The 12,935-nt window shown below is 38.7% G+C and overlaps 1 protein-coding gene across 1 annotated transcript in view; it reads left to right on the top strand.

The window, feature by feature from the left end:
* The window catches only part of Gda (guanine deaminase), an 82,072-nt gene extending 69,698 nt beyond the window's left edge, over positions 1-12,374 (top strand). Inside the window, exons 11-14 of the mRNA XM_006985407.4 lie at positions 3,538-3,684; positions 6,436-6,566; positions 7,508-7,535; positions 8,279-12,374. Of these exons, the coding sequence (XP_006985469.1) occupies positions 3,538-3,684; positions 6,436-6,566; positions 7,508-7,535; positions 8,279-8,349 (377 nt within the window). The 3' untranslated portion in view covers positions 8,350-12,374. The remainder of the gene's footprint in view (positions 1-3,537; positions 3,685-6,435; positions 6,567-7,507; positions 7,536-8,278) is intronic.
* The last annotated feature ends 561 nt before the right edge of the window (positions 12,375-12,935 follow it).

The raw sequence follows: 12,935 nt of genomic DNA, 5'->3' as shown, positions 1-12,935 counted from the left end.
GGTCTTTATCACAGCAATAGAAACCTAACTAAAACAGTCCCTGAGCCACAGCCTCCGATCTTCTTGTGGATGTCAGTCTAGTAATGCCTTGTTTTCTCAGTCCTTCCTGCCTTCCTGATGCAGCCCTCTTGGATGCCAGCAGATATCATAACATCCCTTCTTCCCTTTCACAAGTCCTCATTTTCTATGTGTTCACTTTGCAAAAGCCCAGCCCTAGATGACCCCAACAGTTCCCTTTTCTATGCCTACAGCTGGGTGTTTAGGAGTTACTGGAGAGAACATTTGGTTTCAATGTTAAGTTTTGTGCTCAAATTCCAAGCAGCTCTCAACATTGGCAACAGAGATAATTATATTTCTCTAATAAGTATCTGTCTCCTTAATCCAAGACAGGCTTTTATCTCTCTTGTTTTTCCTAAAACTTTCTATTTGTAACTCAAGTCCTCCTCATTCCCAACTCATAATCTCTTCTGATAGATCATTACAAGGATAGAAAAATCAGAAATCTTTGTTTCAGTTTCCCATCACCAAATTTGCATACATTCTTGCCCATCATTAGGTGCTGTCTACTGGACTATTGCTACCAATACACAAGCATCTAAAATATCTCCTGACCCTTTTAGGTCATGATATGTAACTGTTCTCTTACCCAGACACCCCCATCTGCTTCCTGTCCCATTTTGCTGCCTTTCTTCACAGCAAAACAAGTGTGAGCATCCATACAGCTTTTGCTCCCCTCACCCAGTCCTGATTCTTGACCAGCCAGCAAGGCAGCCATCTTGTTTTTCTTGCTGTGACTCTGAACCGTGATCTCTTTGCCATCTGAAAAGATGCCATTCTCTTGTGACTCTGGATGCCTCTGTGGTCTGTTGTGGCTTACATGGGAGTCAGCAAAATTGCATTGAATTTTTTTTCTTCTTCCTCTGTTGCTGGCCATTCTTTCTTCTCTGAAGGTTTGCTCTCTTTTTTCTGGCTATTCTGAAAAGCTGTTTTCAAAGCTCAATAAGTCAATCTCTTTTTTATACTTCACTTCTTTCCTCCTTAGGGGTTTTTATCCTCAGCTATGGCCTCACATGCTTCTCAGTTTTTATGTGCATTCCAACTCCTCTAACAAAAGTCCCCGAGAAAAATTTGAGAAAATTTCATGTTTAAGAGCCTCTGCTGTTAGCAGCTGTATGCATTATCACATTACCACTAGCTGGTGTGGCATGGTACCTTGGTTGAATAGTAAGCTACCTTGACCATGGACCTCGATATTCTTGTCTCTAAGTGGAGTTGATAATAGCAGATACCCTACATATTTATGTTGAGGGTTGGTTAAGTCAATGTCATGTTGTTCTTGTAATGATTCTTGGTATGCTATGGCACTGGTTTGTGACAATTAGCTATTCAGCATTGCTTTTTAATTTTATAATTAATTCACTTCTTTTTAATTAACATAAAAATTATACACAAAAAGTCTAAATGGGTGCTTGTTATTTATTTGTGTGTGTCCAAATGTTTTTGCTTATGGTGTGTGTGTGTGTGTTTGTGTATGTGTGTTTGTGTGTGTGTGTTAATGTTAGTGTACATGCATGTGTTTACATATACATATAGGGACCAGATGTCAACCTCAAGTATCATTCCTTAGGCGCTGTGATAGGGTCTTCGAATGGCACCTGGGACTTGCCAGTTCGGCTGCATGAGTGTCCAGAAAGCCCTGGGGATCTGTGTGTCTCTGCCTTCCCAGCATGCCAACACACACACAGTTTTTTACATAGGTCTTGGGGATCAAACTCAGACCCTAATGCTTGCATGGCAAGCACCTTACTGACTGAGCTACCTCCCCAGCCCTAATTATTTCCTAATCATACAGACTAATAACTTAAGCAGCTGAAATAAAACCTTTCAGGGAACTAGATGATCCTCTAGCAAGACTGTTCTAGCTGAAGAAAAGCACTCTATTAAAAAAAAAAAAAAACCAAAAAAAAAAAAAACCCCGCACAAGTTTACCTAAGGACATACAAGACAGTTGAACATAAAACTCAGCTGCAATCCAGAACTGCTACTAAATAACCAATTACTTTTGATAATTGCAATATTTATAGGCACTAATAATCATATAGCCCTCCCAGAAATGACAGGAACATTTAAAACTACAATGGATATTTGATTAGCTAAAAAAAAAATGTATTCTCCAATAAAACATGCTATCGCATTTGATATTGCAGCAGCTAATTTCATAACACATATTTGTTCCTGCCGAAGGCAGCGTTTCAATGCATTATGACTAGGGGCTTAATCTGAGTCACTAAAACTCTCAGTTCTCATTCATGGATGCCAACCAGTATGGAAAGCTGTCCATATCAGCTTTGCTTATTTATTGAACTAAGTTTCCAAAACTTGTGTTCATTCTAAAGCTTTCTAAAGAATTATTGTTTTTTAAAAAATAGCTTTTTAATTTTCTAAAGTTTTCATCTATATTGGAATAACACTCAGACACTTTCTTAAATGTATGCAATTGTGAGTTTATGTTAAATCACATCATAAACTTTTCACAGCCATATTTAAAGTAATTTCTGTGAGTGTTCAAGAAATAGATATATAGCTCCTTATTAGCCATGTGGATGTTATAGTGGGTTGAGTTGTGGTCCCCAAAAGAAGTCTTGAGTTGTGGTCCCCAAAAGAAGTCTACTAGAACCTGTAACTGTGACCATATTAGGACTAAAGGTTTCTGTAGAAAGAATCAAGGTCAGGCTGGCAAGATGAACTCGTTCTGAAATGGCGTGGTTCCTCAGCTCAATGATCAATGCTTAGAAGAGACAGAAAGGGAAAGCCACAAAGACCCAAGAGAGGAAGGCAATGAGAACACGGCTCAGAGAATGGAATTACTGTGACAAGCCAAAATCTCCAGGAGGTGTGAGAAGCAGGAAGGAGCAAGTCAGGATTCTTCCTGGAGTGTCTGTAGGGTTGGGGTTATGGCTGACACTTTCAGTGGTGCAAGAGTCTGAAGCCCTGGCCTTGTATGATCTCAGCACACACTCTGGCCCTGAGCTCCACACCCCAGCTAGCCCTGCCAACACTTGGATTTTACACTTCTGTCCTCTAAAACTGTGAGAGTGGGCATTTCAATTGTGTTAAGTTACAAGTCTTCAATGTTTTGAGCAATCCCAGAAGCTAATTCTGGAATATATTTGATTTTAATGAAAGATGGTTTTTTAAAATTGGCATGCAAAGAAATGGGTTTGGTTCTAGCCTTTATATCAAAAGGAATTGTGTGTTGTCATTTACCGTGTTCTCATTTGTGCCCCTTCTCATGCTTCCTTCCCATTTGTCCCTTTCCTTCCCCTAAATAGTGGCCCCTTCTGCTTTTATGCGAATGACATATTTTGAGTTTGTTTGAATGTTGGCTTATAGTTATATGTTTACAGATGAGAACTTTTTAGAAATTTAAAAACAGAATGTTTGTCATTAAAACCAGAGGAAGAAAACAACATAGATACCTGTTATTCCATCCATCTTCATAAAGCTACTGTTTGGGCTTTGTCTCTCCTACCATAGATGTGGCTGGTGGTTACTCCTATTCCATGCTTGATGCTATCAGAAGGGCAGTGATGGTTTCCAACATCCTCCTAATCAATAAGGTGAATGAGAAAAGCCTCACCCTCAAAGAAGTCTTCAGACTAGCCACTCTTGGAGGAAGCCAAGGTAATGACTAGTTTCTTCCTCTCTCACACCAAGTACAGTCATGCCTATCTATGTCTTTGGCTATAGTGTAAAGGTGCACCCTAGTGAACTAAGGTAAATCCTGTATTAATGACTGATATATGTCATATAACAACATACCCATACCATGTGGTGGCACAGCCATTCTTTCAATGAATTCACTCTTTGGTGGGTGACTATTTAATGCACTATTGCCATATAGAATATTTTAATGAATATTCACACTAGGCATATGCATATGAGTCAAGATAATTCACCCTTCCATTGAATCAAGTACTTTCTTTTTTTGAATGATAATGCTGTCAATAAAAGTTATTGCCAAGACAGCTGAAGTCTTTCCATGGAGCAGTGTGGTGAATGCCCTGCATGTGTGCTGTCGTTCAGTCCTCACAACCACTGTTGTTAATTTCATTTTACAGAAAAGGAACCTGAGTGGCACATGGCTGCCAAGGTGAAGTATGCCATGTTTTGAATTTGGAAAACATAAATCCAGAGTGCAGAGTCTAACCTCCATTATGCTATCTTCCTGTATAAACTCCTGCCTAGTCCATGCACTGACAACTTAAACCTCTTTAAATGAAGAAAGATACAACAGTGTAGTTGATGGATAGAAAAGTATTGCTCATCATCTTTTCTTAAGTTTTCATGTGTGACTGCAATATAAATAATCACTTTGATTTGTTTTGCAAATATGGTATAATGAAAATAGCTTCATACCACTGGCCGCTCCAGAACAATTAAAATACACATGCACATATCTATGTAGATTTATGATAGACACCTCAAATTATAAATGGAAGGCCAGGAATATCTCCTTTGAATGTTCCAAAATATGATGAACACCAAAAGAACATTTCCAGAAAGAAAAAAATCACAGTTACATCCTTTGTGCTTTCCTAGGCCATCTATTTCATTTCTGAAATTCTTAAGTGTGGCCCCTCCCCCACAACACCATTATATATGTTATATATTAGCTCCACGGTCTGCTACTCACCCCCTGATAAAAACAACTTGAGCTGAAGTGATGTGTTTTTGTTTGTTTTTTATCCGAGGCTCTGTGTGTTGTTCTACTATGTTGTTTCTGATTAAACTGCTGTGGGAACTTGGCCAATCATTCTACCTGGGAGAAAAGCTTTTAAATCAGTGCTGTTGTGCCACGAGTTACTGTTATGGAGCTTATGTTTGTAGTATAGCCTAAGTGAAATGGGTTGAAGAAATCCCTGTTGAAAGTGTGACACTCCAAAGCTCTGCCATACTTTACACTCACTCCCCATCAGTCATCTTCACACAGGCAGCATTCCAAAAGTAGCAAGTGCATTTCCTGAAGCCATTGGAGTTGCTGACCAATCTGGATAGGTCCATAGAAAGATTTACACCCATTTGAATGTTCACTGAAAGGCCTCATCTGTTTCTTGGTTGGCTCACTTTTGAACTCTCCATGTTCTGAAGAATAGTTTAGATATGCTAGATTCAGACCCTCTGGGGCCCTCTCAACTGGGGCCTTCTCTGGCCTACTAAGCACACACAACTTCATGTTTAATACAGTCATTAAAAGCTCATGGTATGGTGCTCCATTAGAAATGACAAGAAACAGCGTGTAACCAGTACAGGAGAAAAGTACCAGTGTTTTAGTTCACGCCAAGCTCCCGCCCCGCCTCCCCCATGAAGTCATATACCTGCTTTGAACAGTTAATATTTCCACACCACCCTCAGGCTGAGACTTCCTTAGGTTAAAAAACCTTTTCTTTTCTGAGAGTGAAAAAGAGTCACTATTTAAGTAATGTATTAAGAGTGAGTATGATTTCTAATTTGGTGTTCTGATAATTACCAAGTTATCAGAATACCTGTGCATAGAAATGTCACGGATCAGATATTGTGATACACCAGAAAAGAAAAGAAAAGTCTATTCAATATCTCCATACCATAAAAATACCCTGGCAATGACAGGATGCACCAGGCACAAGTAGATCTTGGAATAGACAGTACAGCAGTGACCTCAATGCAATGACCTCAATGTCATTCTCAGAACACAGGCTTTAAGGAGATGCCAATCAAACAGCACCATTGGCAACAAAACCTGACATCTGCACATTCTTTAATACATTATAAAAATGAGACATGTTCTCCCTTGGCATCCATTTACCATGGACATGAGTTACAGCTGTAAGATGGCCTGTGCTCTATTTCAGGAAACCATTCTTGGGCAACCAGAAAACCTTGGAAGTTACAGAGTGACTTCCTTTCAAAATCACTGGCACTCTTGAGTTACAGGATATGTGTATATATATACATATATATACATATATATATTCCAATGATTTAACTAAAGAATTCATGATGGGTATGACTGTATTAGAAAGTTTGCAAAGATTTTTTTAAATTTGAGTTTCAGTTCACTGCAATGAAAATAAATACCACCAACTATTTCACAGAAAAAAAAGAGAAAGCTAGGAGTGTTGGGGAAGGGGGAAGAGGATGAGTAGATAGATTTGTGTCAAATGTTCAGTGGAGTACACTGGCAGGGCTGAAATTGAGACCTCGTCAGAATTATGACAGAGCATTTGCTTTCCTGTCCTTTACTTTCTATACAGAGGTCATGTGACCTGTTGGGATGAGATTACTTCTCTGCTTAACTATTAAGATACTACTTGGGGGGAGGGGTTTAGTTACATGTTGGCAGGACATCAGAATGATTCAATGGTAATTCTGACTGCTATTCACTTCCATTTGTAGCCCTTGGGCTAGATAGTGAGATTGGAAACTTTGAAGTTGGCAAGGAATTTGATGCCCTCTTGATCAACCCCAAAGCATCAGACTCTCCCATTGATCTGTTCTATGGGGATTTTGTTGGTGATATTTCCGAGGTAAGAAAAGAAAGTTAAATAAAATGTCATTTTGTTGTTTTTTTTTTGGGGGGGGGGACTATTTTTAAAACAATCATTATTATGGTAAGATGTATTCATTTAGTTTATTTATAAGAAATGTCCTAATGTTTTGTAAATTATTTTGTTTTTCTATTATTAGAGTAAGTTTCTGAGAAATAGGCTTCATCTCATTTATTTAGTCATTTTCTTCTGTAATACACCTTTTGAAGTATTTGGATCATTTTTATATAGATTTCTTTGATTTATGCAATACTTTACATCTGACAATTTCAAGGTTGTTTTTCAAGAATATTCCAGTAGTAGTCAGGGAATGGTGGTACACACCTTTAATCCCAGCACTTGGGAGGCAGAGGCAGGTGAATCTCTGTGAGTTTGAGGCCAGCCTGGTCTACAGAGCAAGTTTCAGGATAGGCACCAAAACTACACAGAGAAACCCTGTCTTGAAAAAAAAAGGAGGAGGAGGAGGGGGGAGGAGGAGGAGGAGAAGGAGAAGGAGGAGAAGAAGGAGAAGAAGAAAAAGAAGAAGAAGAGGAGGAGGAGGAGGAGGAGGAGGAGGAGGAGGAGGAGGAAGCAGCAGCAAGGGCAGGAATATGTCCTGGAGTTTGAGGCCAGCCTGGTCTAAATAGTAAGTTCCAGGACTATGTAGAGAGACCCTGTCTCAAAAATGAATAAATAATATCCTAATAAGGATAAACATTTGTTAATAGCTACTAGACTGTGATTTTTGTTTGTTTGCTTGCTTTGGGCTTAGGTTTTCATTTATTCCTTTGTTTTTGGAAAGACCATTTTTTATTAAAGTGTAAATTTTGGCATTAAGAAGTAAATTTCAATTTCTGCACTTTGCCAATGGCGTTTTCCTGTCAATTTCATTTCTAAATGTACAAAGGACTATTTCTCACCACCTTTATTTTCCATTTTAGGCCGTTATCCAGAAGTTCCTCTACCTAGGTAGGTAGATATGTTTCTGGGATATAAACACTATCTTTTTCTTGGTCAGGACTCTCTGGTCTTGGAACATTACATTAAGCTTTATGAATGTTAGATTGTGTTAATTCATTTTTAAACAGTTCTCAGCACTGAGCTTGCTCTATGGCACAATGCCTAACAATTCCCCAAGAACGTACTTAAGTTCTGAGCTGGGGCATAGAGGGAAAGAGAGCTTCATGCCAAGATCTCTTATGCCCCTCTGTGCCCACAATCTTCCTGTTCTGGGATAGAACTGAACTCACAGAGTTCTATTCCCTGGAATATAATTGGGTCAGGAAAGTCTAGAGTAGACTCCCTTCTCATTGCGTGAGTTCGGTGCTGGGTGAAGTTGAGCTTTGAGAGGGCGCATTCTGCAGACTGCTCATCTCAATGAGTTGAGTGTGATTCTTCGAGTAAATATAGGCATGCCTTTACACCTGGGACAGGAAATGCCAGCCAGCCCCTTCAGCAGAAAGTTCAGAGAAAGGGGTTTATTGAATATTGATTGATTTCCACCTCAGATACAGAATGGTCTCCCCGATCTACAATGAGCTATGATGCTGTTTCTTGATCAAGTCATTCCAAGGAGATTATAAATGATTTAGGGGAAATAAAGGTTCTACCTGTTTTGCTTGTGTTTTTTGCTTAAAATCTCTTTCAAAGGAAATTAAGGCAATCATAGACCCAAAAGCACAGTACAACTGATTCTTTGGTTTTTCTTTCAGGAGATGACCGGAATATTGAGGAGGTTTATGTGGGTGGAAAGCAGGTGGTACCATTCTCCAGCTCAGTGTAAGACCCTTGGGCATCCATGATGTTCTCCTGGGATGACATGGTTCTGCATCTTCCTTGTGCCCAGGTGCTGGTTAGAAAGTATATTTTTTAAAAAAAAGCACTGCGTTCTTTGGATGGCTTCTGTTTCTTTGTCTACTTCCAGTGCTCACTTGGCAAATTGCGCAAAGGAAGTGCACTGCTTCTCAACTCGGTTGGGAGCATTCATAATTTCATGACAGTGCCTCCTTCAGGGCTGCTTAAATTTGTGTTAAGCTCATGCAGAAGGCAGTGTTAACAGCTGGCGCTATGCTTCTAATATTGAAGTAAAACCTTTATGTATAGGGAAATACGGTGCAAAGAAATATCCCTATGTTAGACATTCTGAGCTAAGTGAAAAGTAGGAAATACTGGGTGTGCCATGGAGTAGATTTTTATGAGAAGGCACATGCTAGACTGTGAACAGATGTTGGAAAAACCAATGACTGTGCTTGGAAATTAAATCCTGAGAACACTCGTGTAAAAAGAGAACTCACTGGATTTTAAAATGTGCTTCTAGGTTGACCTTATCTATGGAAATTCGCACTTCATGGAATTTGCATTTCAGAGATGTGTTATTGTTATAATTTGCCTTCTTTAGGGATGAATGTCAGAACCCGAATGCCACATGCTTTTCAAATATAGTTCTGTGCTTCAAAGTGTTTGACAGAAGTTGAGTATTAAAGATTTAAAGTCTCTTAGGGATAGTATTCATATAGCCACATGGCATAAATAGTTGTGTTTTTGTGTACTTCAAAGTCACCTTGATTTCTGGCTGTGTGGTGTTACAATTGCTTCTATTTTATTAGATGAGAAACAAGACCCATGTACCGCTGCTGTGTAGACTGGGGTCTGCATCCCTCAGAGCTGTTAACAGTAACAAGACAAGGTTCTTTGCAATGCTGAATCTACTCAACATAATGTGTACAATGTGTCAATGTTGCTGTAAAGTTCACCCTTCTATCAATGTGCTAGAACTTAAAAGCTAAGTGCAAGTCCTTTAAAGAACTATGGATAAGGCTCTGTAAGGCCTCTAGATTGAAAGTACTCTTTTTTTTTCTAATTTATCAAATTGTCGCTTGAATTCCTTAAGATTTTTCTGGCATTAAAATCTTAGGATAATGAAAAGGTTGTAGAAATCCCATTTAGTGTTTATATTAGTAGGACTTACTGTACTAGACATGAAGGAATATTAAACAAAAGAGGGGATTTTAGCTTTCCTAACTAACATAATGTCCCTTCTTATAACAATTAAAACCAGATTATAACCACATGGCAGATTCTTAGGAAGCAGTGATGTGAGTTCTACTTGAAATACAACATTTGTCTTCATTTATTCCATGCCCCATAAACAATGAAAAACAGGGAAAAGGTTTTGTTAACATATACTTTCATTTCCAGTGTTTAGGTGAGTTTTCATATTATCTTACAACAGAAAAACCTTAGGCAATAGAGTTAATTCTGTGTTTTCAAGCCTGAGAGCACACAGTTCCTCTACTGCCCTGTAAACCTCAGTTTCACATGCTAACTCGGCAGTAATTTCTCCAGATCTATTTTCTTGGTAGAAGCACTTTTCGATTTGGTTGTGTATACATTGCATCTAAAGATTACAAGGCCAAATGTACAAATATTTGGCCTTACTTAGTTTTATTTTTAAAAAAGACAGTTTGTTTTGTGGGATAGAAGTGAATGCATCCAACTTCTGGTCTTAGTCTGAATGTCCAGTGTATCTAGCACATCAGCCACATCAAAATGATCTGCCAAATCCCCTGCTCCATTTCTCTCTGAGGTTGGCAAGTGTTTTCTGCTGTAACTTTTGACTTTTGCCAAAGGAACTTAGTAACAGGGCATCCAACCTGAATGATGAGGGTTGGGTAGCCTAAGCATGTGTTGAGTAAGAGCTCTGCCAGCCAGCAGCTGCTTCCAGCCTCCGCAGATCCCACACTCGTCTTCCGTAAGGGTGTGCATTTTGATATTGAGCATCGGCTTTTATTTAAACTTAAGATTCACACACAGTAATATAAATAAGTGTAATTCTGGAAGCAGGAATAACAGTCATTCAACACCATCCTGTCAAGCATCCAGATTAGTCCTGATAGTATGCTAGAAGCTGAGTAACTTCTAATAAGAACAATGTGTTGAAGTGTTTACATGTACCTTGATCTCCCTGCATCCCTTATAACTTATGTGTTCTATTTTCCCAAGTGAAGTGTTCCTGAGTGTTATGTATGCTGTTTTAGTGCCCCACATATGGGGCCAGATGTCCTGCACTTTGAAATGTTGCCTCTGCCTAATGTAGGTTGACTTTCTGAATTACAGACAGGCACTATTTCTAGCCTATCCCAGTTGTCACTTTTTGTTGGAATGGTTTCCTCTCTTTAGAAGAAAGAGAGAAAAAAAGAGAGAGGAGAAAGGAAGGAAGTGAGGAAGGAAGGAAAGAAGTGAGGGAAGGAAGGAAGAAAGGAAGAAAGGAAGGAAGGAAGGAAGGAAGGAAGGAAGGAAGGAAGGAAGGAAGGAAGGAAGGAAGGAAGGAAGATAGGTTGAAGAAGTATCCTTCCCTCCTACTCCATTCCGCTTATCTCATTTCTCTAGAATTTTTGATGGACTTCATTGTAAAAGGTTAAAAAGCATTAAAAATTATCATGTGTATTATATTTTTAAAATTTCTTGCAACCAAAACACAAAAGTAGGTTAATCAAGTTGAATTTGATTTGGTGGGGAGCATTGAAAATAAGAGATTAGGACCTGAAATGTTGTTCTAATCTTTTCCTGAGTCAAAGAGACTGGACTCCTCTGTTGTTTTATCTTAGCTGGTTCTTTACTTGCACCGTCAAAGACTTTAGAATCCAAAAGGATATCTACCTTCATGCCAGGAGGGGCCCTCTCTAAATTAATTCTGTGAACACTGAATCTCTTTTCTTCTTCAGTGAGAAATTTCCAACTTCAAGGAAAGGAAATGGTAGGAAACCCCTTCTTCACTGTTTAACTGATTTTGAAGTGTGCCCTTGAATATCCCTGTTGGCAAATGCTCTGAAATTTCATAGAGGAAACATAATGGCTGTGAGATCTAGCAATGTGTGGTGATTCTTCACTCCCTACCAGATTATTCCTATTTTTAAGCTTTTTCACTTCAGAAGCAGACATATGGAAAGCCTTCAAGGCATGCTGGAAAGCACATTGTATCAGTTCCACCTTATGTATACATATGTGGAAGATACCCAGAACTGGATGCTTCTGGAGCTTGATGGGCATCTTTTAAAGTTGTTGCTGCTGCTAGAATATTCAAATATTTCAAGAGAGTTACCTTAGCTATTTATAGATAGAATGAGAAGCATATCAAGGGCAATGCTTGAAATAATTTTTAAATCACAGGGACTCTATATGACTTTTTTTAAGACCAAAAGGAGATGTTTGCAATTTCTAATCTTACTAGCCACCGCAGGTATGATGTCGCACATTACACTTTATAATGTCTCCAGAGAAGGTATGAAAATTTTTCTAAAGACCTGGGAAGAAGCAGACAGGTGAAGAGTCACTGTGGACAAAAAAATTAAAAACAAAAACAAAACTTGGCACTCATTGACATTCATGTTTCCAAGGCTATCCCAACCTTCCTGCCCATTTCCAGCGCTGAGTGTGAGAGATGGAGAGTTGAAGGGATAGTTTGTAGATCTAGTCCAAATTTAGCGACATGCAAAAGCCAACCAATGATGAAATGAAATGTAAATCTTGAGCAGGCTTTCCCAGGTTACTTGAGTAACTGATACCATTATTAACCTTTGTTACTTGGCAGTGACTTATCTGTCTGCTTCTTACCCCAAAAGCCTATCAGAAAGCATTCCTGACATTATTGTTAACCTCTTGATGGCTGTTCTTAAGAATATATACATATATGTGAATGTAGTCAAGGGGACACCCTTCCCCCTAGTATTTGTATGATTTGCTTATTGTTACTGTACTGAGTGAACTCCTTTGTGCATCAGGAAAAAAATAAATGAGATCTTGTGTTTATATCAGTGTTTGTTGTGTTTGCTGTTTGTTTTTGTTGCAAGTTCTATCAGTATGATGAAGAGAGGATGAATCTGATAATACCTTTTTCTTTACCTTATAATTGATTAAAAAACAGACTAGAATATTTAGCTGTGGATTAACATACATCTTCCATCATATCACTATACCTGGCTTTTTGAATTAAGCTCGTGTGATGGTTCTAGACTGGCAGCATGTTTGGATTGATTAGGGAATTAGTAAAAACATATTCTAGTTGTGTCTGTGAGGAAGTACAAGAGATGAATAGATCATGAAGGCTGTGACCTAAATGAATATTCTAATCCACTAATGGATTTGAAATTCAACTAGAGTTTTGGGAGGTGAGGCCTGGTTGGAGGAAGTAGATCACTACAGACATGTTATTTCTATTACTGTTCACTCAACTTCCTGTCTGCCATGATGTAAGTCATTCTACCATGTCCTCCTTGCCATGATGAATTGAAACCTCTGGTATGATGAGGAAAATAAATGAATCCTTGATTAAATTGTTTATATCAGCTAACACTGCTATCATTCTCATCC

This window comes from Peromyscus maniculatus, chromosome 1, assembly GCF_049852395.1.
Source record: "Peromyscus maniculatus bairdii isolate BWxNUB_F1_BW_parent chromosome 1, HU_Pman_BW_mat_3.1, whole genome shotgun sequence".
NCBI lineage: Eukaryota > Metazoa > Chordata > Mammalia > Rodentia > Cricetidae > Peromyscus > Peromyscus maniculatus.
Note: the sequence above shows the minus strand (reverse complement) of the source record. Positions and strands in the feature narration are given on the sequence as shown.